Here is a 26,407-nt window from a genome sequence, read left to right as displayed (position 1 = left end):
GAAAATGACTTAACTTCCCGTTCACGAACGAGTCGTGAATTGCATTTCCCGTTCACCAACGAACGAATCAGTGAGTGAGTGATTCGCATTTCCAGTTCATCGCGAGAATGGATCAGTGAGGGAACGAATCCGGACTTTCCCGTTCGCAAACGAGTCAATGGGTGAACTGCCTTCTTCCCGTGCGTCAGTGAACGTGTTGCGTCTCCCTCCTGACGTGAACTATGTAAACCAGAATGTAGATTTATGATTTTCAAGGAAAGAAAGAACCGTTCACTGAAACACCACTTCTTTTATGCACGTTTTCTCCAAGGTAACGGCTAACTTTATTGCATGAAGGCATGCGCCGTTATGCAACAACGGGGAGATTATGCTTCTCTTTGGGTAATCTTGATTTTATAACATTTATAGAAATTTTTAAATAACGTGTATGCATATATACGCCCAAATATTGTTATCCAATATATCTACTGCAATTTAACATTAGATTGCTGGTTTGAAATTTACTTTTGATATTATTGGTATTAAATAAAGATTTATGTTAAAACTTGTCTGGTGTATTATTCCTTGTTTTTATATTTGCGGGTGTGGCACTTTTCACTTTCAGTTATGCTTTGACCATGATTTTTCCCTAATGAAGTGGCCTGAAATTAGGTACACCTGAAAATGGCGGTGTACCTAATGGAGCGCCCGAGTGACGTCACAGATCAAACAGCCAATCAGAAAGTGGGGGTGAGGGCGGGTGTGGCACTTTTCCCACATAAGGTTTTTCCCTAATGAAGTGGCCTGTGATTAGGTACACCTCATGGACAGGTACACTACACGAGGTAAAAATAAATAAATGAATAAATAAAGTGTAGCGAACGATTTGGTGAACGATTCTTTTGAACAAATCTTTTGAGTGAACCGATTCTAAAGATTCAGTTCTTAACTGGAATGCACATCATTAGTACAAAAGAGTGCAGACGGCTGAGGGTTGACAGGTCGAAATAGCCGACTGGTTGGTGACGCGGGCTCTTGCTCCGTAGGAACCTGGTTCGATCCCAGGTGTGAGCATATAGTCAAATGTGATTTTATACCCAGTGATTTTACAATTGGAACCTCGCTTTGTATGCGTACGCATATGCAAACAAATGCAAGTATTTATGTGTAAATACATAAGGTGGCTCCACCCCCAAGTTGGCGGAGCAAACCAATGGATCACGCCCACTACCTACCAGTGAAATCCAATAGTGTAGGGGGCAGGCGAGTTAGGGTTTAAAGCTAGGGTTAGGGTTTCAAAGTTTCAAACTCTAACCTCAACCCTAACCCTAATAACAGGCCACTTTATTAGGGAGATATCATGGTCAAAGGTCACAGGTGTCAAGCTCTATTCCTCGGGGCCGCGTTCCAATATGGTTCCCAAGTGACCCTCGTTAAGCGCACCTGCGTGAAAAGTTTTAGCTCCTTTCACGTTCTGCAGGGGCTAAAACTTTTCACGCAGCTGCGCTTAACGAGGGAATCACACGGACACTCCATTAGGTACACCGCCATTTTCAAGTGTACCTCATAACAGGCCACTTTATTAGGGAGATATCATGGTCAAAGGTCACAGGTGTCAAGCTCTAGTCCTCAGGGCCGCGTTCCAACATGTTTCCCAAGTGACCCTCGTTAAGCGCACCTGCGTGAAAAGTTTTTGGTCACTTTCACGTTCCGCAGGAGCTAAAACTTTTCACGCAGCTGCGCTTAACGAGGGAATCACACGGACACTCCATTAGGTACACCGCCATTTTCAAGTGTACCTAATAACAGGCCACTTTATTAGGGAAATATCATGGTCAAAGGTCACAGGTGTCAAGCTCTAGTCCTCGGGGCCGCGTTCCAACATGTTTCCCAAGTGACCCTCGTTAAGCGCACCTGCGTGAAAAGTTTTAGCTCCTTTCACGTTCTGCAGGGGCTAAAACCTTTCACGCAGCTGCGCTTAACGAGGGAATCACACGGACACTCCATTAGGTACACCGCCATTTTCAAGTGTACCTAATAACAGGCCACTTTATTAGGGAAATCTCATGGTCAAAGGTCACAGGTGTCAAGCTCTAGTCCTTGGGGCCGCATTCCAACATGTTTTCCAAGGTAATAAAGCGCTAGGGTTAGAGCTAGGGTTAGAGCTAGGGTTAGGGTTACGGCTAGAGCTAGGGTTAGGGTTAGGGTTAGGGTTAGGGTTAGGGTTAGCGCTAAGGTTAGAGCTGGGGCTAGGGTTAGAGCTAGGGTTAGGGTTAGCGCTAGGGTTAGAGCTGGGGCTAGGGTTAGAGCTAGGGTTAGGGTTAGGGTTAGGGTTAGGGTTAGCGCTAGGGTTAGAGCTGGGGCTAGGGTTAGAGCTAGGGTTAGGGTTAGAGCTAGGGTTAGGGTTACGGCTAGAGCTAGGGTTAGGATTAGGGTTAGCGCTAGGGTTAGGGTTCGAGGTAGGATTGGGGTTAACCCTCACCCTAGCTCTAACCCTAACCCTAGCTCCAGCTCTAACCCTAGCTCTAACCCTAACCCTAGCTCTAAACCTAACCCTAGCTCCAGCTCTAACCCTAACCCTAACCCTAGCTCTAACCTTAACCCTAACCCTAACCCTAACCCCAATCCCAACCCTAACCCTAACCCTAACCCTAGCTCTAACCCTAACCCTAACCCTAGCTCTAGCTCTAACCCTAACCCTAGCTCTAAACCTAACCCTAGCTCCAGCTCTAACCCTAACCCTAGCTCTAACCCTAGCTCTAAACCTAACCCTAGCTCCAGCTCTAACCCTAACCCTAGCTCTAACCTTAACCCTAACTCTAACCCTAACCCTAACCCCAATCCCAACCCTAACCCTAGCTCTAACCCTAAACCTAGCTCTAACCCTAACCCCAATCCTAACCCTAGCTCTAACCCTAGCTCTAACCCTAACCCCAATACTAATCTAACCCTAACCCTAGCTCTAACCCTAACCCCAATACTAATCTAACCCTAACCCTAGCTCTAGCCCTAACCCTAGCTCTAACCCTAACCCTAACTCTAACCCTAACCCTAACCCCAATCCCAACCCTAACCCTAACCCTAACCCTAACCCTAACCCTAGCTCTAACCCTAACCCTAGCTCTAACCCTAACCCCAATCCTAACCCTAGCTTTAATCCTAACCCCAATACTAACCTAACCCTAACCCTAGCTCTAACCCTAACCCCAATACTAATCTAACCCTAACCCTAGCTCTAACCCTAACCCTAACCCTAACCCTAACCCTAGCTCTAACCCTAACCCTAACTCTAACCCTAACCTTAAAAACCTAACCCTAACCCTAACCCTAACCCTAACCCTAACCCTAGCTCTAACCCTAACCCTAGCTCTAACCCTAACCCCAATCCTAACCCTAGCTCTAATCCTAACCTAACCCTAACCCTAGCTCTAACCCTAACCATAATCTGAACCCTAAAGCTAGTTCTAACCCTAACCCTCGCTCTAATCCTAACCTAACCCTAGCCATGTATGGTTTTATGGAGGAGCACACGCGCAACTGTGTTTCCATGATAAAATATTTTGGATCTCATTGAGGTTCGAACTCGTGTCGCTGGGGTGGGAGTCCAGAGCTCTAACCACTACACTATGAAACCCTTGCTAGTAAGCAATTGAGTTGTACGTAATATATGGTTTCATGGTGCAGCTGACGCGAATAGAAGGGTATTGCTTCTCAACTTTGAGTGGACCAGGGATCTGCGAGTCATTTCTTTGGGGTCTGCAAACTTGTGTATGAGGCTAGTCTATGCCAATAATTCAAAATAATTATGAAAAACATTTTGAGCTTGGAAACACACGCAGGCAAACAAGACATAAAGTTGGACAAACATGAATATCTAAATCCTTATAACGTTCAGAGGCGTCACTGGCGTTTTCTATCCAACGAATGGGAGAAGAGAATACATGGAGGTGGGCGTGGCCATTGTTTCATACGCTTGACGCGTCAGTGCCCTTCTGTCACTGCCATGAACTTGACAGTTAAGTCTCCATCTTACATGACTCAAAGTGACAGGAAATGGAGAGTAACAGTCAAAAAGCCATGTCCATGGCAATGACAGAAGGACAACGCTCACCTCAACACTGAAGACTGCCTTTGAAAACCTAAGTTTAGTTTCGTTTCGCGTGGAAAACATACAAAACAGTCAGGTCAAACGCTTTTTCCTTGATTAACGTTTGATCGACAGCCGAGTGGCACTTGTGGGCGGGCTCACTGACAAGCCACCTTTGTTGATATTGTTCTACGATAGCTAGCTAGCTAGCTAGCGAGCAACAAACAAACTCAAGGAGCTCGTGTCGTAATGATGCTCCTGCATATTTACATGTCAACGGAAAATAGAGAGCTTGAAAATGTTTGCAATACTCGCTCAAAACAGTTAGTAGGCACCGAACCGGTAGAGCTACGGGAACCGAGAAAGCTCAATTCAAATTGAACAGTGCAAGGAAGAATGGGCAAACCCTAATAGTCTCGCACAAGGTCGAACCGCCACTGGTTATGGGTCAGAGGTTTTTGAATGTTGCAGACAAGAAGACACAGTGTATTATTTGAGCACTTTATTCATGATCACCAATAAAGTAAAGTAACAAACTACACTTAAATTTTTGTCAGGTGTGAGTCAGTCTCAAACCAATTTGACAAACTCCTCTTTGGTGACTTTATGAAGTTACGGCATTGCACAATGTTGGGGGTGGGGGGGTCAACCAGCTACTCCATTTTTTATTTTATTTTTCTTCATGCAACTGCTTGGAGGACTGCATGGAAATGATTTATTTGTAATCTGAATGAGCCTTCGGTTTCAGGTGTTATCAAATGAATACCTACATTTTTGGAGGGTAATCTCCACACTTAAATGGCTGAACGGTATAAGACTTCATCTGCTGCTCAGGACACTCGGGTTTGATCCGCACGCTCAATTTATATACACAGAAAACTTTATTAATCAACCTCAAACGTTGAGTAGTCGCCGACGGTCAAAGCCTCATTGGCTGGGAAAAAATAAGTTAAAATATTTCTTTAAAATGTAGCAACCGGTATAAATGACTGCAACACGGAAGAGTGACGACGACGGTAATGTGTACAACGGTGACGACAAGCTGCTGCCTATCTTTTGGATCTTTCAACGTGTGTGCGTGTGTCTAAAGTGCACGAGGCCTCTTGGGGGTGATTTGTTGGCTAGCTTGTTCCTCCTCCTGCAGCGCACAGCGGAAAGACTTGACTTTATCTGAAAGAACAAAGAAGAGCTTCAGAGCTGGTCAAGATGGAGACGCAGCTTTTTACCTCTCAACTCGGTGAGGATGTCAATCTTCTGCTCCAGGATTTGCTCCAGCTGCGTTGCGTACGACTCCACGTCGTAGTCCACCTCCTCCGTCATCTCCAGCAACACCTTCTCGTCCTCCAGGCAGCGTATGGACTCCTGGAATCGCAACACGTTGTGTTGGAAAGTACATTTTCCACATATTATAAAGCTAATATCAAAATGATTAGTGGCACAAAGATGACCTGGAAGACTGCTCTATGATCCTCCAGAACCTGCTCTTCCATCTCCACCAGCTGCGAGACTGCCTCGTGGAAGGTGAAAAGCTGTGGAGAGACCTCCTCCTCCTGCGGATGACACACGCTGGCAGTGAAGCGGATGGCCCGCGTGGCGAGACCCAGGCAACGCTCACGTTCTGTTCGCAGAGCAGCTTGAGGTCATCTCTTTGCGGGGAGCTTCCCACGCCCCACTGGGCCTCCAGGACTTCCAGCTGGTTGACTTGTTCAGCCGTCAGAGGGTCCGTGACGGTCTCTGGCTCCACCGACAGCTCCTTCACTCTGATCGGACAGAACAGGGATGGTAAATCGGCCTCTCCGCTGATTGGACAGGACAGGACGAGTTGAGACGCGAGGTCATACTCGTAAGTGGGAGAAAGGTCGGAGCGAGCGCTCTGCGAAAAGGGAATATCCGAGGGACTGATGCCGAACTCCTTCACCCTGCGAGCACAGTGGACATGAAACATTCAGTCCCATATGTCACGTCCCACCCGACATGGCGCCTCACCTGTTGGCATAACGAAGCGTGTTCAAGGTGTTTTCACAGGACGCCATTCCGGGAGAGATGGTGGCGATCATGCTGGTCCGAGAGTTCTCGCCAATGAAGGAATCCCTCAGCACCTGAGTCAACTTGCTGGCCCGGAAGGGAGTGTGCGGTTTGTTCCGACCCAGAGCTCGGATACACTCCTGCTCGGGGACAGCGACGTCGTCAGCGACACGGTCGCCGATGTTTCGGCACGGTACATTTCCGGAGACTTGACCTTGAGGGCCAGCAGGCTCTTGTTGATCTCGGCTCCTTCCAGGCGCGTCTGGCGGTCGGCGCTGGACGTGTCGGCGCCCCGCTCGTTGCCCGCCAGATCGATGAGGGAGAACTTGCCGTGCATCTTGCCCCGCCGCCGCAGGATGATCTGGAAGACGGCGTGGCTGCGCGAGGAGTGGGCGTTGGCCGAGGTTTGGCCGGACGTCCTGAGGGAGGTGCGTTCACGCTAATGGAAGGGCACAACGAGACTACATGGAAAGATCCCGCACCTGCAGCTGTTTCCCACTTCGATGAGCTTGAGGACATCTTCGGTGCCTTTCACCTCCCGCTCCTGCAGCCCCACCACCTGCACCTGCTGCTTGCCGTCCTCCAGCACACGCAACTTGGCTTTGCGGTTCAGCAGGTCAAACACCTTTAAAAGCAAAACGCGGTTACCAAGTGTGTGCGCAACAACCTCCATCTTCGTCAAGGCCACTTGCCTTCCCGCTGTAGATCTCAAAAAAGGTGGAAAAGACTTGGAGGTCCAGCTTCTTGTAGATTGGCTTCTTCAACATGAGAAAGACGTCTCTGGCTGCACACATCAGCCAGAAGAAAAGTTACAAGACAAGATTTTGCAAGGTACACAAAAAGAGCTGGTTTACCAGAAAGTGCGTAGATGCCCTTGGAGCAGTCCTGGTTCTTCCCGGAGAAGTCGCCTCCCATGGTCTAAAAGGAAAGGCCAGTTCAACGAAAGGCACGGCACGGCGCAGGGCAGTCCAAATAAAAGCACTCACGTGTGTTTTCCCACTTCCTGTTTGTCCGTATGCGAAGCAGGTGGCCATTCCCCGCTCAAATATGGTCTCCACCAGCGGCTGAGCGGTGAACCTACCAGCGTTTAGCGACAACAATGCCCAAAGCTGACACAACTCAGCCCGTGAAATGTCGCACGGGTGGTGTGGCCCACCTGTAGACCATCTCGTTGGTGGAGTTCTCGTCAAAGGCGTAGTCAAAGCGGAAGGTTTGGTTCTCCAGGTAGCGCGTCAGGTCCACCTTCTGTTTGGGCTCGTGGACCATCACCACGTCCTTGCTGGGAATGGTGATCACGTCCAGATCTTTGACGGACAGTTCTAGACGGCCAGACAAAGGGATCAGATCTGCGTGGCTGGTTGCACGTCGAGCTGCGTACCTTTTTTATTGAGGGGCCTGGCACGCACGCACACGCATATCCGATGTTCCTCAATCTGCAGACAGTAACAGTAAATTGTTTGTAAAAATTTAATTTGACAAATAATTTCATACGCCTAAAAAAAACAAATTATATTATTGAATGAAATGTGTATGTATGTCATTTAAAAAAAAAAAGCATTTTTAGCCACTTTGTGGAATTTTGAATTGACAAGAAATTTTATTATATTATTTTACATCAACTAATGGACAATTGAATCACTTATTATGGATAGAATGCAACGTACCAGGTCATTGGAGGTCAAGGGTCGGTAGTCCAGACTGGCCCGGAAGTCTCGGATCATGCACATGATCTCGTAGTTTGGCAAGTTCACGTCGACTTCCTGCAACAACACACGTGTTGTGTCACATAAGGGAAGTGTGCGTATGTGCACGGCTCTCACCTGGGCTCGTTTTTCTCGGAGTTCCTGCTGCTGGAGTCGCCGCTTCTCTCGCTTCTCCTGCAGCTTCTCCACTTCCTTCACGCAGTTAGACTTCCTTCGCGCTGCAAGAGCACAAGTGTTATTAGCATCATCATTTCAAGTCAGACAAAAAAAATCCATGTCCATGTCATTAAACATTGATTGAAATATGAAACCAATTGTGTGTGTTCAAGACGTATTAGTTCCACCATGAGCAAATTTGCAATCCATCCCACAAATGTTCTGTATGCGTGACGACCCGTGTCCCTCAAAGGCTCTTTTGAGAAGGTCTAGTCCAGCTGCGAGCATCATGACATCATTTCAGCCAAAAGCGCGAACGCGTGTGTGCGCTACCATTCTGCTGCTGGAGCAGCGATTGGTTGGCTGCTGCTGTTGCTGCTGTGGGCTGGGTGGTGATGGACGGAGGAGGGGGCTCAACAGGCTGGCTGTGCTGGCTCGGACGGGCTCGGGTGGTTCCCACTGCCGCAGCTGAAGAGTCAAACCATCATCGACAATTGGAAAAGAGTGTCCAAAGTGAAAGACGCTTTGATTTAGCTTAATATGCCAATTTATAGTGACATCATCATCATCAGTATTGCGGACATCAACAACACTGGCGTACCTCTGTTTTCTCGCGGGGCGTTTTCAGGTTTGGGTATCGCCGTAGTTCGTCGGGTCTGGTGGAGTTGAGAGAGCATCAAAACAAATCCACTGTTAAATATAATGACGTAAAGAACAGACCTTGGGCACTTTGCTGGGCTTGGCGATGTTGGAAGGAGGAAGAGGAGTTTCTGGACTCGGGGGCACGTCTTCCTCAGGGGCAAGATCCGGGTTCAGCGCAAAGACGCTCTCCAGGTCGATCTATGTCAAGCAGATGTCGCCATTAATATGATTTGGATGAAAATGCCTCGCGTGGAAGGCGTTCACCTCTTTCCCTTTGGTGTCGCCATTCTCGATCCACTCCACCGTCACGCTGTCGTTGTCCTCGTGCAGCGACGTGACCATCGCCTGGTGGATACGACCTGTGTGTGGGAAATTCAAAATAATATATCCGCAGCTCACTGTAGAGCTGATTTGTATCCCAAACGTATCCTCAATTCCTTGCTGAAAGGGCAAAGTTCTCATCTTGGTGCCAAGGAACTAGGTTGGGGTGAGGGGAGGAGTTTAATTGAGACAGATTCAATCCAAAAAACAGTCCTTTCCCACCATTCTGTGGCATCTATAGGCAACTACTCAGTTACTCGTGGATTTTTACCATCGGCTAGGATTTAAATTGATGTGTCATGGCTATCACAAGCAAAAACTATAGTCGCCCTTGAGGCTACAACTGGCTCAAGGCTGGACCGGTGGACCCTAGTCAGGGTGTGGCAATAAGACAGGCCCACTTGACTGACAGCCCTCCACCCCATTGTGACATTTCAAACCGGAAGAATATCAAGCAGCCATTCGGAGGAAGATGTGGCCTACTCATGGGATGGAGACCTCTTCCTCCTTCCCTCATCTCAGCCTTCCGCACCGCCGGCGGGTGCAGAGCACACATGATGCCGCTCATCTCACACCGGTGGACCGGGAGGAGAGAACCTCGGGAGGGGGGGAAGCTTCCGAGACAAGTGACATCACTTACGGAGCATCACGCCACCGCCTGGGTCGGCTGACACCGGGCGTCAGAATGGAAAAAGCCCGCGTTTCTTTCGGCGGACATGTTAGGACGCTCAGGAAAATGACGACGACGGTGGCGCAAATGTTTGCTAGTCGCGGTGATCATTTGCAACATCCCGGCCGGCGGTGGCAGCAGCAGGACCGGCGGGGAGGACATGGTGTAGTCGGCTTACGTACCGTCGCTCCGCTTTATTTCCACGTAGATGCCCACGAAGATCTTCCCGTAGATGGCGGCCATCGCCCCGCTCTCCACGAGGGCGTCTTTCCTCCTCTCCCTCTCCTGTTTTTATTTATTCTATTTGAATAAAATGTAATTTGGTGAGCTCGAGCGTGCCAAGTTGTGTTGGCCACTGGTCGCCAGGCAGAGGCAGGGAGGGGCACCAGTGCGCATGCGCGGTTGTCCATTCATCGTCACCGGTGACACTGCTTAACTGTCTGTCATTGTATTACCGTAATAATCACATAAACACGCTTTTTCAGGAATAGCACATATTCAAAACGTGTTTTATAACTTAATCAGAAATGAGGATTAGGTTTAGAGACGCCCTAATATTTTCCCCCATCACTCCTCATTGGCAAAGGTCACTCTGCAACCAAAAACAAAAATTTATTCCAAAAAGGCAATATTTCTTTGAACGAGTTTGTAAAACAAGCATTTACATAAATAAATCAGTGTATCAAACATCAGTTTCAAGAACACATTGATGCTACGGTACAATCTGTCTTTTTAAATCTAGTGTAATAAATAACACGATCTTAAACGGCGCTGAGGACAGCCAAAATTAAGCAAACAAAACAAAGCATTAAAAGACACAGTTTGGTTGTGTGGAGAGCAGTTGTGAGAATTTATTCCTTGTTACACCAGCAAGCCAAAGTGGTCCTCTACCAGTGAGGGCAGACTGTACTGGAAGATGGACCTTGAGCTGGATACAACAGAAATGGAATAAATACTCAAACAGCTTTACATGTGGTTGGTTGTTTTAAAGCGTTAAGATGACAAGGCAAGAAAAACGGCTGCTCTGACCCACAGGAGGGAAATATTTCTCCAGGGAAAGTTTGGACGTGGAACTGAAGCGGTTTTGTCGGGTTTTTTTTCTATTCGCTCGCTTTTCTTTCCACAACATTATACTTCCTGTCAAGTCGTCCTGATATGTTTTTTGTGTGTTTCAAGTATTGCGCCTCACATAGACTCTTCTCTCATAACTTAACAATTCATATGTACATTAAAATGCTTTTTTTGTCCTCTTCTTCTTGTGTTTGGATTTTCCCCCAAGAGACATCCCTGAGAAGCGTAACATCCAATGGTTTTCCTGAAACTGGGACAGAACTGGGGTACCATGTGAGAACCTAAACGAAGAGGCGCTAACTGGTCGCTCCATTTGGTTCATCTTGTCTTTGAGGCTGTTGGCGGAGGGCGAGGTGGTTGTTGACGTTTTGTGTGCAGTGTAACTCTCATTCATACAAAAAAGGCAACACAGTCTCGCAGTCACACTCAAGAGCAGAGAACCCGGCCGGCTTTGCCATGCTTGGTCGTTTGTGGGTCCGCCGTGTCACGGATTTTGAAGCAATGCTCTCCGTATTGTGGATTTTCCTCTTTTGGACGGGCGGGTCTCAAACGTGTCCGTGGCGATAAAAAGCGGGTTTGCTGCAATCTTTTGCATTCACATCTTGGCCCATTCGCTGAAACTGTTCAAACACTCTGTAAGACTTTAGGTTCACTTCAAGTTGCAGGATAAAACTCAAGTAAAAGTGGTGTCTAGTCTTTTTTTTTTTCCGCTCCTCTTTCAGCCGAAGCGCTCTCGCACGAGCATCATGAGTTTCTTTTTGCCCTTGTAGATTTGCTTGAGGTTCTCAAGAAACTGCGCAAACTGCGCGTGGCCGTCGTGCACCATGAGGAAGGTCTCGCGCGCCTTGCTGAGGAACTCAATGAACTCGCCGTAGTGCCGCGGGCTGATGTGCGTGAGGCGCGAATGCGTGGCGTTGATGTAGGCGCTGATGGTGGCGTCCAGCAGATGGCGCAGCGGCGCCTTGTCCAGCGACATCATCTTGGCCGCGTTCCTGCGACTGTGCAGCGCCACCATACCGGGCGAGGTCAGCGTGCACCGCCGCAGGATGTCCGACAGCACGGTGGCGCACTTGACGCCCTTCACCACCAGTGGGATAACGGCGGCCAGCTCGCTCTTACCCAGCGAGTGGCTAAGGGCGCACGCCCACAGGACGTTGTTGATGGCCGGGTGCGTGTCCTGGTTGTAGCTCAGGTTCAGGTGCGTCATGGCCAAGGTGGCCAGCTTGTACGCCCTCATGGGGTAGCCGCGGTGCTCCATGTAGCGGGCGATGGTGAACAGCTGCGTGTAGCTCATACCCGTGGAGGCGGCGTCCAGCACGATCTGATAAGCCGTCTCGAAGGCCACGTGGTCCTTCTCGCACAGCGTCAGGGCCGACAGTGCGCAGTTTTCCGGATCCTTGGCGGCGCACTGCAGGGCCAGGGCGCGCGCCGAGTTGGCCAAGTTCTCCTGCTGCCGTGAGTCCACGTGGAGGCGCGCGATGGTGCCGTTGGACATAACGGTGGTCGCCACCACGCTGGTTGCCTCGGTGGGCGTGAAGAGCGTGAACCAGTTCTGCATGATGCTGTCCAGCGCAAACACACCTTAGACACACGGAGGAGAAAATTGAGAATGTTTGGTAAAAAATAAAATAACAATTAGCGTCGTCAGAGTCACTCTCCTGTCAACTCACCGACTTCGATGGCACACGTGACCAGCCAGCGCACCATCTCTCGCCTCCGCCAGTTATGGGTGGACAGCGTCATCCTCATCACCTGGCAAAAATCGGGAATGAGCCAGACGGATGGTCGGATAATGTTATGGTGCGTCTTACCTGGAGGCCCAGCTCCAAAGCCACCTTGAGCAGCGTCAGGTCAGGCAGGCTGTCCATCCCGGTGGCGATTTTGAAGGCGTCCTGGGCCAGCTTGAAGATGTGCGACGAGGAGTGGATGTTCTTCTGGATGGACTCCAACACCGTTTGCAGCTTGTCAGCGTCACCTGACGGCAAATAAACAAGATGGTGAGATATGACAAGAACGAGACAGCGGCGGGCTGGTGTTTAAGTCCTGAAAACACATCTGGCACCGGTACCACCTCTGTCTTAATTTGAGCCTGGAAATTGGTGTCGCACCTTTGGCAGCGGTGAGCATGGTGGATGCCAATTCGCACTGTTGGGACTCGATGTGACTGAGCGTGAACCAGCGAGGGTAACGACTGGCCACCGCAGGCACCAAGCGTTGCGAGCGGGACAGGTTGCCGGACGCCATGCTCGACTCCAGGACCGGCATCCTTGAACACAAAAGCTCAGATAAATGACTCTCGAAATAAATACGGACCTAAAAGTGGCGTGTTTGAGGGTACAGTTCTTGGGGCTTCTCAACTCACCTCATGGCCCTCAGTGCAATCTTGTAGGCCAGCTCGGCATCGTGAGGTAGCAGCGAGGTGAAGAGATACTTGGCAAAAGTGTGCATGGGGACGCTCTCTCTGTAGAGCAACTCGCCTAGACCGCTGTAAGGACCAGCTGGAGCGGGAGACCAACAACCAAGCTTCAGCGGCTGAAGAGTGGAACTTTGCGAACGTGCCGACAGCAGAGATGACGAACCCTCCAGCAAGATGGCCGTTTGCTTGCGGAAGACGTCGACCAGCACGTCGTCCAGCTCCAGCTGCTGCAGCTTGGCCAGCAGCTGCTCCTCGTTGCGGCATACCTTCTCCTGCGCGTAGAGCCCGTCGGGCATGACCCGCTGCTGCCCGAGTCCGATCAGCGCCACCTCCACCGCCAGCGCCTTCTGCGTCTCACCCTCGTCCAGGACCGTCTCCGTCTCATTTTCGGTGAGGGTGCTGAAGAGGGTCCCCACCGGGTCCAGGGGGTGTCCCACCCAGCCCTCCAGATTGGTGACGGACATCATGCTCTTGTGGAGCTCATCTATCCGCGCGCGCACACACACACGTCATCTTACATGTTACTCCATCAAGGAAGGATAGGAGGATTTTAAGCGAAGCAAAAACCTTTCTTGATATTGCGGAAGAAGTGGAAGTCCCGGTGCTGCTGCTTCCGTATCGTGTTGACCACGGCCACGGCAAGCCGGAGCGCCTCCTTGATGTGCCCGTGAGAACGCAGAGCATTCACGCGGGCGCACGCCGTGGGGACGTGCTCTGTCAATCACAACCAGAATCATTTTTATTGCCGTTCAAATAGACATTACCATAATAACTTCGATGAGAAGTAACTTGTGTTAAATGTCTCGGTTCATCTCACCATGCCACAGGGGCCAGCCCCGGCTGTTGAAGAGTTCCGGGTTGTCATGGCAACAGGGATCGGCATTACGGTCCTCGGCGAGGATGCGCTGCAGGTGGGGGTCCCTCCAGTGCAGGTCGCAGGCCTCTATGGCCCGTGTGAACACCGTGCGCTGAGATGAGTCTAAGAAGAATTGATTTGATAGCCACAAAGTGAGTTCCTCAGAGCTTAAGGGAACGTTTTAAAAAAAAAAAAAAGAAGAGAGTGGGTCCTCACCAGGGTTGGCGTTGTGTCCTCGTGGTACGGCGTTGCTGATCTGGCTGCTGCTGTGGTTTCCACCCTCCAGGGGGCACACGTCCATGCCGTTCCAGCGGCGGAGCTGCCTCAGCCATCGCGACTTCTGGTCGGCTTTGCAGTTCGGGTTGAGAACGATGCACATCCACAGCGCCCCTGCGAGAACACAAACGCCATTCCAAACATGAGCTCAACATTGAGCCAGTTACTATGTAGCGCATTAGCATTGTTAGCATGTTTCAGTAGTAGCGTTGTTAGCACGTTTCAGTCGTATCTGATATTTTACATTTTGATATCATTTGATTCATCTGTGAAATAGTGCTTCATCTCGCAAATGATTAAAAACATTTATCCTCTCACGCACATTTTCCCATTTTTTTTGTTTTCTTTCTTCTCTTTTCAGAGGACAACAGGCCTACTGGATGCGCACTGTGCAAAAAAGGGGAGGCGCAAAGAGGACAATGGACGATGAGCGCAGATGAATAAGGGATGACAGATGACAAGAGCAAGAAACCGGCGGAGGTGAAGACGAGAGCGAGGGAGGGAGGATGGAGAAGGTATGGGGGAGGGGTCTCTTTGTTCAGACTGCGCCAATGGACACAACACTGGGAGGTAAAACCAGAACCAAGCTTTATGTTGATTAGCTTTTTTAAGGGTGGAATTATGTCAGAATGCGTTCTCAGCGCATAAAACGCCGCCCCCTACTGACAGGGAGGATGTAAGTTCATGCTAACGTTAGTAAAAGGTAATGGATATGCTAACATTATGTATAAATAGCCATCAAATTAATACAGGAGAATGGACCATTAAAATGAACAATATCACTTTTTTTTTTATTTTACTTTGCTTTCCATCTCATTTATGAATCACCAGGCCCGAGTTGTTCTTGGAAATCTTAAATGTCCGCTGTAGTTCTCAACCATTGCGGCATTCCGACAACAGCGCGTTGTTATTAAAAGAATTGCGAGTACCGAGTTCATCCCAGAGCTGCCTGTAATTTTCCATCATGGCGGTCCCTTGTTGACGCCACAACACCAGACGGGGGTCCCCCATGAACTGCTCGGTGATCAGCGACAGCATGCGGGCGCCGTTGGAGTCCCGCATCTTCAGCATCTCTTTCACCTGCGGACAAACAGAAAGCGACATGGTTGACGGACGAGAGTGGACGTCGGTGGCGGTGTGGTGTCCACTCGCCTTGCTGAAGAGGAGGTTGAGCTGCTTGCCGGAGCCGTGGGAGCTGCTCTGAGACAGGAAGTGCTTCACCTGCGCCTCGACTTGCTCCTCGTTCAGATGCCAGCAGTTGTCGTCATCCACGCTGGCCCCGGCCGTCGGGTCGGGAGCACCTGTGGACCGGCACAAGTCCAGGACGTCACACATTGTTCAGGTGAGAAAAGCCATCTGTGGTTTGGGTCTTCAATGCTCACCGTGCACTTGGTTGATCTCTGAGTTCTGCGACAGGATCTCGTCGGCCAGCTTCTGCGCGGTGGGCAGCACCTCGGTGTGGTGCACCGTGATCAGGTACTGGACCAGCTTCTGCAGCTGGTCACGGTTCATCTGGAACAGCGTCTCAGAGATGGGCAGCCGCAGCTTGACCCGCTCGGGGCTGCGCACGCGGTACAGCGACAGCGCCACCACGTGGGCGCAGTAGAAAATGTCCTTGTTGCCGCAACCGCACGTCACCGCCGTGATCTTGCAGCGGTCGAAGCTCACGCTCACGTTGCACAGCAGCTCCGGCTCCGAGGGCGTGGCCGGCTCGCGGACCGTGCCGCTCAAGTGGAAGCCTGAGTGGGAGGCGACAAAGCCATGTTAAGTCACAAGTGGGATAAAGTTTGCTGCTAACTAACGGTTAGCGCTTAGCTTAGCCATTGATTGTTTCCATGTTCCTCCTCCCAGCCCTCCCCGAGATGCCTTTTCCGCCGCATCTCCTCGGGTGACAGATTAGCCACCCTATTGTTACAAGCAGAAGTGGCCACTTGAGCACACAAAGCGCACCTTGGCAGTAGAAGCCCTCGTTCACGCCTCAACGGGCAGCCTTGGCCTTTTTGTGTCTTTTTCAATGCATAGAATGACCTCCCGTAATCCCTCGCTTGGCAGACAGCGAGCACGGCCTCGGGCGTTCTCCTTTTCTGTGAAGGAGACAGCTCACTTATTGAGCCGCCGCGTCGGGTGGTGGGGGTGGAAGAAGAAGCGTCGTTGCCGTGCGGTGGGCCGGAAATGCATGACAGAATGCTGAGCTCAGGACTGCGGCTCGCCGCCAAACCTCCCGACGCACTCAGCTGAGCAACTTTTCCCCCCTTTCTCTTACTTCTCACTCGGTTACGTCAACGGTTCAGTTGCGGGCCAGGCGCGACGGGAGCCGCGTTGCCTCGACGGGAAGCGACGAACCAAAAAGTAGGGCTCGGCAACTAATCAAATTCGAATCAACATTGCGATGTGGTGGAAAGCCATTTGAAAATCGCAAAAGCGGCAAACAGAAAAACTCAGGCCTTCTAATTAACCGGGTCCAAATGCGGACACCAGACGCTTAGCGTGCTAGCATGTTAATCGATGACAAAGGCGGCCGAGGACTTCCCCCGAGGAGGACGCCTTAACGCAACACTCCCAAGAAAATATTCTCTTTTGTTGAAGTTGACGGCAAAGAATTTGGCCACCTAACGTCCTTCCTCAAGCCGACTTTATTTGCGGACACACAAGATGGCCGTGTCACAGGACAGTCTGTGTTTCAACGGAGATTAAGATAAGGCGTGTTTGTACACGATGTGCTGGTCCGCTAGCACGGCGTCACGTGCCACACACGCACATGACCGACCACGCTGGAGGCTTTTTGGTGTCACCATTTTAAAATCTGAAACGCACTAATGCAGATTCAATTTCGCAGGGAAAAAGATGTCTTGTTGACAAGCAGGTGCATGCAGGGCACATGGAAACTGACTAATGCTTCTTTTCATCGACAGTAAAACAAAAAATCAGGTTGAACACGCAACGCAACAAGAACAAAAAACACGTTCGGACCAGGAGAACCTGATCGGTGGTAATGAAAGGGAACCGTGACCGGAGCACAATGAAGTAGTGAAACCCGAGTGAAGCAAATCCTGGTGTTAGGGAAATATGATTTGAGTGAATTAACAATTGAATGACCAGTTTGGTCATTTAAAAATCCAAAAGAAATGTTTCGGTCCAGGAAGCCTAGTTTGAGAAGTACAACGATCGCTAATTCCGCACAAAGGCCACGCAGACGTGTAGTAGGCGACATTAGCATTCCAATGAAGCGTGCGGAGTAAATTGGATTACAGGCCCCGAGGTGTGCTGGGAGGGGGGGTGCCAGATAATCAAAAGAAACGACCGCTACGACAACTGAGGCAGATTCTTCGAAGGCCGCCGCTCATCTGGTGTCTCCGCGATCGCACAAACTCGCACCCCAAAAGCAGACGAGGGTGTGACTCACACCCCCCGACCCGGTTTGAGAAAGGCTGCTTTTGTGCTCAATATGCGTCCGCCTTCCAAGTCTCGCGGCTACTTGACGAGGGCAGCGGAAGGTGCTTTTGTTTGTTTGGGTCGGTGGGGGCCAAAGGAAGCTCCCGACGTGAACATGAAAGCAGCAAACGCTCTTCAAGCCGGAAGCAAGTTAATTAAATTCAAACTAAAAAAATCAGCGGCCACATCAAAGCGAATTATCGAGTCTATCAATGCGTACCTCCTTACGAGTTTCACAATGTCACCATTCCATTTGTCAAAACAAAACCCAACCTGTGCCTTGAGTTGTTTTTATGTTACATCACTTCAAGATGTTCGATAAAGACTTTGGGATGATGATGTTACACAAGCTTAGTTTTTGTGACATGTTAAAGGCTCTTTGTGGTGCCTTGGCGCGAGCACACATTGTGATGAGGCCAGTACACCGTGTTTGTATCATTGTAATTAATGACAACCTAAAATAGCGCAAGTTGAACATGCTGTTGTGATGCTGTAAGCGTGCAATGTATGGTATGATAAAAAAGTAGTATTTGAGAACACAAATAAGATTTGCAAAATTATTTTGACATGTTTTTAACATGACCCGCAATGTGGGACGGTTTTAAATGCAGCATGATGCATTTTCAGGCTAAACACTCAATTCCACAAAATGGGAAGCGCGCGACATCTCCTCTACTTTAGGTTTTTACTTGAGTATTTGTCTACTTCCTGTTACTTTGAGCGACATTGTGCAGTTGCATCTTTATGTAATTACGTAATGTCTGCCAGTACTGCTGTCATGCGTTGTTAACGTTGTTGACATTCCAGTCATCAATCAATTCGCTTCAAATTTGAGACTATTATGCAATCTCTCAAGTATATAAACAAAGAAACGTCATAAGAACAATTTCTTGTGTACCATAGTTTCTAAATATATACATATAGTGCAAGTGATATTACTGCCGAAGCATATTTTGTCGCGGTCACATTTAATCACACATGTGGATTAAATCATCATACAGTTCAATGATTCATGATTTGAGTTCCAAAACCTTTTTAGGCGTCAATTCCTCAGAAAGCAGAAGCGCAAATGACCTCATCTCCTTGCAGCGTTCAAACTTTGCGCAAAAGCTTGCCAAGAGCAGGCTCTCATTGTGTGCTTGCATTTTAATTCAATTTGGGGCGTTTAAATGTCGCAATGGAAATGCAAAGTGCCCGAAGGAGAAGGAAGAAGCTGCGTTCAAAGCTCTGATCAGATTCCCAGTGAGCTGATTTAAAGCCCCATTGTCGCCTTTGTCTCTTTTGAGAGTGCTCTACAATTGGTCATATTTACCTCAGTCGAGTCCAAACAACATGATCAACTCACCCACTTGCAGGACGTTGTCCACGCAGCCGCCCTCCAGGAGGGCGACACCGAGGCGAAAGGGCAGCCGACCCTCGTCGCCGCTCTCGTCCGCCCCGCTTCCGAACGACGAATACATGCAGATCTCTCGCTCGCTCCTCGGGAATGACCAGTACACTATCCGTCGCTGTACGGGCTCCGGAATCCGCTCGAAACGTTCCTCAACCCGCTGGAAAGGCCACTTTTCCGCCACCCGCCTCGCCGCGATGTCCAGCAGCGACTCGGGGATCTGCGTGCTGCCCGTCGACGAAGCCCCGGCTCCGGCTCGCTGGCCTGGCCGACACGTCGAGCCGTGGCCCGGCCTACAGCAGAGCCGCTTGGCAGCACGCTCCGCCATGCTAGCTCGGCAACGGAAGGGGAAGTCAACGTAGCATATGAACGCGACGGGGAAGCGAGAATGTTAGCCACGGCTCGGTTGTTGGCAAATCATCCTTTTAAGGTGCCCGTGTGGGGGGAAGGGCTTCCGCGGGCATGTCAAACCCCTTTGTTGACAAATGAAGAGAAGGCGGGTCGCGTCGGTTCGGCTAGCTCCGTGTTAAATGCGGAATTCACGCACGTCCGCTTCAAGACTTCGCGAGCTGCCGAATTAAGACGCTTCCAAGCGGGGAGGGAGAGGGTTCTAATTGCCACTTCTCCCGGAGGCGTCGAAAGAAGGAGAAAAGGGGTGGGCGGGGGCTCAACTTAGTTAGCTTAGCCGGAGCGGGCAATGCGTGCCCGTAGGCTGCCTGTCTGTCAACACTGGAGCCTCGTGGTGGTGTGGGAGGGGAAGAGGCGGGTCTTGAACGTAACACCGCCCCCGTGTGACGTTCAGTGGCCTGTTGGAATGTCGAAGATCCAAGTATTTCAGGGGCGCACATAGTTAAAGTCACACACTGTGGTGAAATGTGTCCTCTGCATTTAACCCATCCCCGTGTGATTTGGATCCATCCCCTGGGGGAGAGGGGAGCAGGGAGCAGGGAGCAGCAGCAGTGCCACGCTCGGGAATCATTTGGTGATAGAAGTAAGGCCCCATTTCAAACCCTTACACTGAGTGCCAAGCAGGGAAGAAATGGGTACCATTTTTAAAGTCTCCGGTATGACCCGGCCGGGGTTTGACCCCACGACCTCCCAAACTCTGGGCGGGCACTCTAACACAAGGCCACTGAGCTGGTGAATGTTGGTCAATGTGAAAAGGCTTGAGAGGGACATTAGGAATTCATTTTATCAGCCTATCATGATTAGAATTTTCGGCCAAAGCAGGGGCAAGTGGAGCACAAAAGATTTAGAGTTATTATAACTAGGGCAGGGCTCACACCACTAAATGTTGCTCAAATACCTTTGATAGTGTTCAAAGATAGACTAAAAGGTTGAAAATGATTGCAGTTTCTTAACGTGAAGACGCTGATCATTTGAATGATTTTTCACAATATTTAGGATACCAGTAAATATCAATATTTCCCTCCTTCTTGCAGTGCTATTTCCCGCCGCACGGTGGTGCCAAATTGCGGCAACAAGCTGGTTGGAAGGCAGGTCGGAAGTGAAGTGTTGAGTCATCCCAGCTTTGTTTGGACAGACACTACAACAGAACCACTTCATTTCCTCTTGCACTGGAGAAACATGTTCCTTTATGTCAAATACTTAAAGAAGGAGGAACTACACGCTTTTGCGATCGTGAAAAAGTAGATAGGGACTACCAATTTGCATCGGCCACAGAACCAGGCCGCCACTGACGGGTTTTGGTAAAAGCCACAGAAAAAAACAAACACATCTAGACCAGTTCCAGTCGCTTGGTTGGCTTTAATAGAAAAGTGAGAATACAAAGCAGGAGTCTTGTCGACGTTTGGTCTGCATGATGAGCTGCCCGAAAACTGTCAATCATCTCTGCACGGGTACAAGTCTGAATACACATGGACGCTTTACAAGCGATTCCTAAGAGCTCGAGAATCATTTAATGATCTTTAGTGGAAAAGTGCTACGATGACTTCTAAATGCAAGGTTAGTTTTCAGTAAAATAAATATATGGATTGCGGTTCTTTAAATGTTGCCAGGTAATTGGCAAGTTTGACAATTGTCCACCTTTTGAGGGTCAAACTTAACTTGGCTCAAAAATTTGCTTTGAAAGCAAAATGTAGATTGTCTTCTATTAGTTCTGCTTGTATTGCATTGTATTATTGGATATAAATATATATTTTTGAAAAAATGAATCTAGAATTTATTTGCAGCACTTGACTTTGACCCCACGTCTGTTATGTTCTTTCGATTCTGTTTTGACCTTGGATCTTACCAAAAGTTGTTAGTTTTCAATACATTTCTGCAAATATATATTTTTAAAAAAAAGCGATATCTTATTTTATGTTGTCATGATGAGAATAAGGCTCTGACGTAACATAATGTGGGAAAAGTGAAGCACTGAATACTTTCTAGATGCACTGCATTTACAAATAAATGTCCTTGGCCTCTAATTATGGCTTTCTTCAGGTTGCAAGACATCCCATCGGCTTTGTGAAAAAAGTTAAAAACACAGCAGCGATTCAGTCCCTTTGAAATGAGAAGGCTTTTTTTTTTCTTTTCCGGGCGGCTCGGCTCGGCTCCCGGTGGCTAGGGGCCGGTGTTTTGGGGCAGGTTGATACTCCCCGGGGGTTGCACCGGGAAGGCGTACGAGTCCAGGGGAACTTTGGGCATCTGTCGAGGCGGAAATTAGTATTAGCAATTTCATTTCATCTACGGAACATTTATAAATCTCACCTGAGCTTGACCTTTCCAGCAGAAGAAGGTGGACTGCAAAGCTCTGTTTTCAGGGGGATGTTCCGGTAGGTACGCTCCTGCCCCGGACATGTCGCCAAAAGCGGAAAGCTGCGACTGGCCGGCGGCTGCGGCCGGGGGCCAGGCTCCTCCGACCGCTTGCGGCAGGTCGAAGCCTGGGTTTGGATCACTGATGTGGGCCAGTCCCGTACACGGCGCCCCCTGGGGGACACGAGGCCCGGAGTTTGCGAGGTGTTTGTACATGCAGCTGCCGGAAAACTGCGGGCCAGTGGTGTCCCCGAGGGGGGGATGAGGCCACGCGGCTTGTTGGGAAAGATTCGAGGGCGCCCCCTGTAGGCCGATGTTGGAGGTTATCGGTAAAGGTTGCCAAGTTGTTTGAAAGCGGCAGGAGCGGGTGGGAATCTCGGGGTGGTATGAACCGTCGCTCGCGGGCCAGTGTCCCGGAGGAGAGTTGGGAGAAAGTCCCGCAGCGGAAAACAAAGCGCCAGAAAGAACTTCTTGTCCACACTCTATCGGCTTCTGAGCATCTAGGGAAGGCTGGAGAGATCGTTCCCCTTCTGAGGTCTTTATCCCGAGAGCCTCCTCCACAAAAGAGAAAACGTCGTTGGCCAGGATGTGATCCAAGTCTCTGTTTTGATTCATCCTGAGCAGCGTGTTCTCCCAGTCCCTCAGCTCGCGCTGCTCGACCTCCAGACCGTCCAGTCCACCTTCACCCAAGTCTCCCAGGATCTGCTCCAGCGAGTGCAGCATGGGATGAGAGGTCAATCCCCCGGAGCCGGACGACTCGTCCAGCTGACCCGGAACGCTGAGCAGGGCGTGGCTGTCCGAGAAGACTCGCTCCAGAGGCTGATCCGGTTCCGGTTCGTCGACGCGGGAAAAGGCGTCGAATTGGGGGGCGGGATCCTGGAAATAAAGTGAGCGGTCTTGGCGGTGTAAGGATCCCAAGATGGAGCTGGGATCCAGGGGACTTTCTCTCAGGGGCTCCTTGGTGTCAGGAGGGCCCGGGACGGTGAAGGCATCCAGGGAAAGGTCGTAGAGGACACCTTCTCCCGTGGCTAAGTTGAAAGGCAGTTGCTGTCTTCTCTGCTGGAGCTGTTCCTCCCCCTCTTCATTCCTGGAGGAAATGTTTTCATGTTTCAACCACATCCGATATAAAAATGATCTGATGCCAGAAGTGTCGCCGGGCGCTTACGTCAGCGGCTTCTGGCGGGCGACGATGAAGTCGGGCCGTCCGTCTTTGAAGACGACCCGGGCGGTGGCTTGCACCCACAACCACTTTCCCGTCTTGGTGAGCAGCCTGAAGACAGTGAAGCCGCTGTCTCCCGTTTTCATCACTGCGGCCGAAGGAGGAGGACAAGTTAGAAAACAAGTCACAGGATGGTTTGTGGCGGTCAAGACTCGGCAACGTACTCCTGAGGTGGTTATCGGCGCAGTACATCATGTCGGCGCCGTGCACAAAGTGATAACCGGAACCCGGGGTCATCAATTCCGTCTCGGAGTAACCCAACACCAGTTTGCCCCTGACAAAAATAGCCATTCGTGACATTTCAATTCATTACAAACTCGGCTAACGTAGTTTAGCATCAGGTGCTAGTACCTGGTGTCCATGGCCAGGGGGGCGAAATCCATCCGGTGTTTGGTCTGGAAAATGAGCGTCCTGGTGCGGATCTCCATGACGGACGGCGGCTGCAGGGGCGTGGCGATGGCAAATAAGGCCAGCAAGGGGTTCCCCTCGGGGCCGCCATCCTCCCGCAGGTACTTCAGATGGCCGGTAAATTTCAAAGCCTGGAGGAGGAAGGTCAGGCTAATGTTAGCATTTAGCACACAAGACATTTGTTGCAGCTCTTTGTGCGAGAACAGCAAGTTGTCCAAAAAGTCGTCCAAAAGTATAGAGACAGCCAAACTAACTTCTGTTCGGGTTCTGGTGCATTTTAGGTTCATCCTGTAATCACACCCAATACCGCAAACATTTTTATGAGTCGTCGATGAGTCACCAAGAATCCCGATGTGTTGTCCAGGAGGCAGCGCAGGCGACAGCAAAAGCTCCTCTCCAAGAAGAAGAAGTTCTCCGGAGGCATGAGACCGAGCGAGCCGTTCTTGGGCGCTTTCGACAAAGCAGAGAAAACATTCAGCGATAATCATCACGATGGTTATGACGTATCCCGGAACTTACCGGCGTCCTCTCCGGTCTCGCGGAAGTGGACGCCGAGCTTCAGCTGGCAGTTGAACATTTCTCTGTCGTCGATATGGATGAGGTCAAAGACGCTCTGCCGCACCACGTCAGACTGCGAACAATATCAGGAACGGATCGGTCTACCTTCGCAGTTCGTTATCGGTAGTGTGCATCTGTCTAATAAAAGACAATTTGGTGTTTTCATACACATAAGTCTGACCTGATGGAAGCCAAGGAAGTCCTGGATGGTGGGCGACGTGTAGAAGACGGTGCCATCGCCCGTCACCACCAAGACAAAGCCGTTGAGCGACTGCAGAAGAGCGGGCGAGGCCGGTTAGCGAGAACGAGGAAGCAAGCGAATAAAACACACCCACGTAGCAACGACGTCATCGCACCTTGAGAAGCAGCTCACCCTCAGAGAAGCTGATACCGTCTAGCGATGCCGACTGCCCGTCGCCGGGACGGAGCGGCGCGCATTTCCTGCGCTGCTCTGCAAAGATACTTTTCCATTTCAGCAAACTTTTGGAATTGTCGTTGATGCCCCTTAAATAATTTTCGTACCTGCACTGGTCAAAGTGTGTTTTAATAAATGTAAACTGAAGGGGCCCGATAAAGAAATACTAAGGCAAGAATCTAATAAAAATGTTACTTTGGTGCTATCTGGTGGAATCTTGGTGTCGTTGGGTTCATGAATTTTTTCTCGGTGTCTGAGATGTCCTGTTTTGTTGATGGTCCTTGAATGCTCCTCCGGCACAATCAGAAGGCTGTCTGCTTCTCCATTTATAAAAGCTTGTGAGGCCCCTGAGGGGGTTCACTGTAAATCTGTATCAACAAACATTTTACAGTGGTTTGGGGGAAGACGGTGTTTTTGTGGTTAGGGACAAATGAGACTGGCTAGTGAAAGGACCTCTTAAAGGGGGAATCTAATCTCCCGTCAGTTCAACAATGACTCCTTTCCCCTTACAGTAATGACTGCATGGCACGCAAAGTAGCTTCCTCATCCCCCCTCCTCCCGCTCGCTACGCCTCGCTTTTCAAAACAAACCCGCAGGATCGGCCGCTCGTCTCCCCCCACAAACCCAGGAATTTCCCCTGACATGTTGGTCAAGAAGCGGGCGTCACGTGACCGCAGCAATCCACCCCTTTGTTGTTGTAGCGGGAATCCGCTCGGGGACGGCTTCCAAGTACCGAGTCCGTCTTTCGGGGCTTCCACCCATTTGCCATCCGACCTCTGCACCATCCAAGTGCCGCATTCATTATTCATGCAGCGGAGTCTTTTTTTCGGCCGCTGCAAAAACGCTACATGCCATGTTCTTTTTTAAACTTGACAGTATATGTGTGGTGTGGCTTTTTTAAAGAGCTGATGTATGAGGCGTCACACTCAACCGACCGTGGAAGTAACTCTTGACTTTGAGATATCCCACGCTGAGCCGCAGCACCGACAACTTGTCCAGGCGGTTGCGGACCTCCTCGGAGAAAGGCAGCAGGCCTGTCAGGCGCTCCAACTCCACGTTGAGGCGGTCCCGGTGCCGCTTGGACGGGTTGGTCTTCACGGGCGGGGGCGCGGCACTAGACAACGACAACACTAGGTGTTCAGTTGCATGAAAATCTCACAAGGGGAAAATATTCGATCTATATGACAAGATGGACCAGACTATTTAATAACTCAAAATTACAATGCAATACGCTAGACATTTTTTTACAGTATACAGTTCTTCATTCTTGCTTGGGGGGCACGCGGTGTGCGTGTGGGGGCAAATCATGCATAAGCGTCAATGTAACTTTAGACCCGCACAGCCAGTCAGCGGAATCAAGTTGCCCGCATTTACCTGCCGGGAAGTGACCAAATATGGCCAAAACACGGACAAAGTTGGCTCCATCGTGCTTATTACGCCAACTTTCTAATAACTGTGGTAGGATGACGTAAGTGACATGATGGACGACGTCTATCAAAACACTTGGCAGAAGTCAATGAGTGACTACGTAAAATACATGCACACGTACTTCTTCTGAATGGGCTTTTTCCTCCTCTTCACCGCGTAGACGCCGACATTTCCCTGCATGGTGGCGCTCGGGTTGAGTTACAACCGAGCTCCACTTCACTTCACCAGGAGGAAGGCGACGCGTCTCCTTCAAAGGCGCATTTAACGTCGATAAGCGGATCCCTCGACGTTTTCCGGGCGCTGAATTTCATCCGGGAGGGGGGCCGGTCACCACTTCGACGTGTAATCCAAACTACTCGAGTCGACGCAGGAGAAAGATTTTTTTGAAACACACGACAAAAACCTCGTTTTCCAGTGGACTTGCTCGTGAGTGTGCAATCGCCTCCGTTCTACCCCGACCAATCACAGCGCCCGATACACGAGCACCTGTTTATGTCGCGAGTTGTCATTGGTGGAAAGTTTCCCCTTTGTTTCGTCCCAAATCTACGAACACCCGATGTATATTTTTACATGATCTACACGGAAAAAAAAAAAT

General features: G+C 50.0%; 3 protein-coding genes across 4 annotated transcripts; all 3 read right to left on the bottom strand.

Moving 5' to 3' along the window:
- Window positions 1-4,553: 4,553 nt before the first annotated feature.
- On the bottom strand, window positions 4,554-9,966 carry LOC119131128 (kinesin-like protein KIF2A). Of its 2 annotated transcripts, XM_037265274.1 has the most exons (20): window positions 9,766-9,966; window positions 8,857-8,951; window positions 8,671-8,790; window positions 8,552-8,606; window positions 8,284-8,418; window positions 7,912-8,012; window positions 7,756-7,851; window positions 7,470-7,524; window positions 7,248-7,410; window positions 7,078-7,168; window positions 6,946-7,009; window positions 6,784-6,875; window positions 6,574-6,716; window positions 6,306-6,510; window positions 6,053-6,231; window positions 5,908-5,985; window positions 5,682-5,826; window positions 5,515-5,616; window positions 5,293-5,428; window positions 4,554-5,236 (listed from the first exon to the last, which is right to left on the bottom strand). In XM_037265274.1, exons 1-20 carry the CDS (start codon window positions 9,824-9,826, stop codon window positions 5,151-5,153), a joined length of 2,202 nt encoding a protein of 733 aa, XP_037121169.1. In that variant the 5' UTR covers window positions 9,827-9,966; the 3' UTR covers window positions 4,554-5,150. The 2 variants fall into 2 exon arrangements, with proteins under 2 accessions (XP_037121169.1, XP_037121168.1); XM_037265273.1 differs by having other exon boundaries at window positions 5,682-5,985.
- Window positions 9,967-10,176: 210 nt separating this feature from the next.
- On the bottom strand, window positions 10,177-19,752 carry zswim6 (zinc finger, SWIM-type containing 6). Its single transcript, XM_037265271.1, has 13 exons — window positions 18,980-19,752; window positions 15,585-15,941; window positions 15,355-15,503; window positions 15,132-15,282; window positions 14,143-14,316; window positions 13,888-14,049; window positions 13,638-13,784; window positions 13,234-13,554; window positions 13,017-13,152; window positions 12,763-12,920; window positions 12,466-12,629; window positions 12,325-12,406; window positions 10,177-12,235 (listed from the first exon to the last, which is right to left on the bottom strand). Exons 1-13 carry the CDS (start codon window positions 19,350-19,352, stop codon window positions 11,373-11,375), a joined length of 3,237 nt encoding a protein of 1,078 aa, XP_037121166.1. The 5' UTR covers window positions 19,353-19,752; the 3' UTR covers window positions 10,177-11,372.
- Window positions 19,753-20,771: 1,019 nt separating this feature from the next.
- LOC119131127 (aryl hydrocarbon receptor-like) lies at window positions 20,772-26,285 on the bottom strand. Its single transcript, XM_037265272.1, has 11 exons — window positions 25,928-26,285; window positions 25,320-25,498; window positions 24,326-24,420; window positions 24,151-24,240; window positions 23,931-24,042; window positions 23,752-23,861; window positions 23,355-23,542; window positions 23,168-23,277; window positions 22,950-23,091; window positions 21,740-22,871; window positions 20,772-21,676 (listed from the first exon to the last, which is right to left on the bottom strand). The coding sequence occupies exons 1-11, from the start codon at window positions 25,990-25,992 to the stop codon at window positions 21,593-21,595; spliced, it is 2,307 nt and encodes a 768-aa protein (XP_037121167.1). The 5' UTR covers window positions 25,993-26,285; the 3' UTR covers window positions 20,772-21,592.
- Between the last annotated feature and the right edge of the window lie 122 nt (window positions 26,286-26,407).

This window comes from Syngnathus acus, chromosome 12 (genome assembly GCF_901709675.1).
Source record: "Syngnathus acus chromosome 12, fSynAcu1.2, whole genome shotgun sequence".
NCBI classification, from domain to species: domain Eukaryota; kingdom Metazoa; phylum Chordata; class Actinopteri; order Syngnathiformes; family Syngnathidae; genus Syngnathus; species Syngnathus acus.
This window is presented reverse-complemented; position numbering and strand designations above follow the sequence as displayed.

Bases quoted from the DNA above. Each gene is read 5' to 3' on its own strand.
- LOC119131128 (XM_037265273.1), bottom strand. From the start codon at position 9,826: ATGGCCGCCATCTACGGGAAGATCTTCGTGGGCATCTACGTGGAAATA. The intron at 6,876-6,945 runs GTAAACCAGCTC...TGATGTGTGCAG, and splicing joins GGGCATCTACGCACTTTCTG to CCAGAGACGTCTTTCTCATG. The intron at 6,511-6,573 runs GTGCGGGATCTT...CACCTCCCTCAG, and splicing joins GAAGTGGGAAACAGCTGCAG to GACGTCCGGCCAAACCTCGG.
- zswim6 (XM_037265271.1), bottom strand. From the start codon at position 19,352: ATGGCGGAGCGTGCTGCCAAGCGGCTCTGCTGTAGGCCGGGCCACGGC. The intron at 14,317-15,131 runs GTACTCGCAATT...GTGTTCTCGCAG, and splicing joins GCAGCTCTGGGATGAACTCG to GGGCGCTGTGGATGTGCATC. The intron at 12,236-12,324 runs GTGAGTTGACAG...CGTGTGTCTAAG, and splicing joins CACGTGTGCCATCGAAGTCG to GTGTGTTTGCGCTGGACAGC.
- LOC119131127 (XM_037265272.1), bottom strand. From the start codon at position 25,992: ATGCAGGGAAATGTCGGCGTCTACGCGGTGAAGAGGAGGAAAAAGCCC. The intron at 24,421-25,319 runs GTCGGTTGAGTG...GTATCTTTGCAG, and splicing joins AGTCAAGAGTTACTTCCACG to AGCAGCGCAGGAAATGCGCG. The intron at 23,543-23,751 runs GTGACTCATCGA...TTCCTCCTCCAG, and splicing joins ACAACACATCGGGATTCTTG to GCTTTGAAATTTACCGGCCA.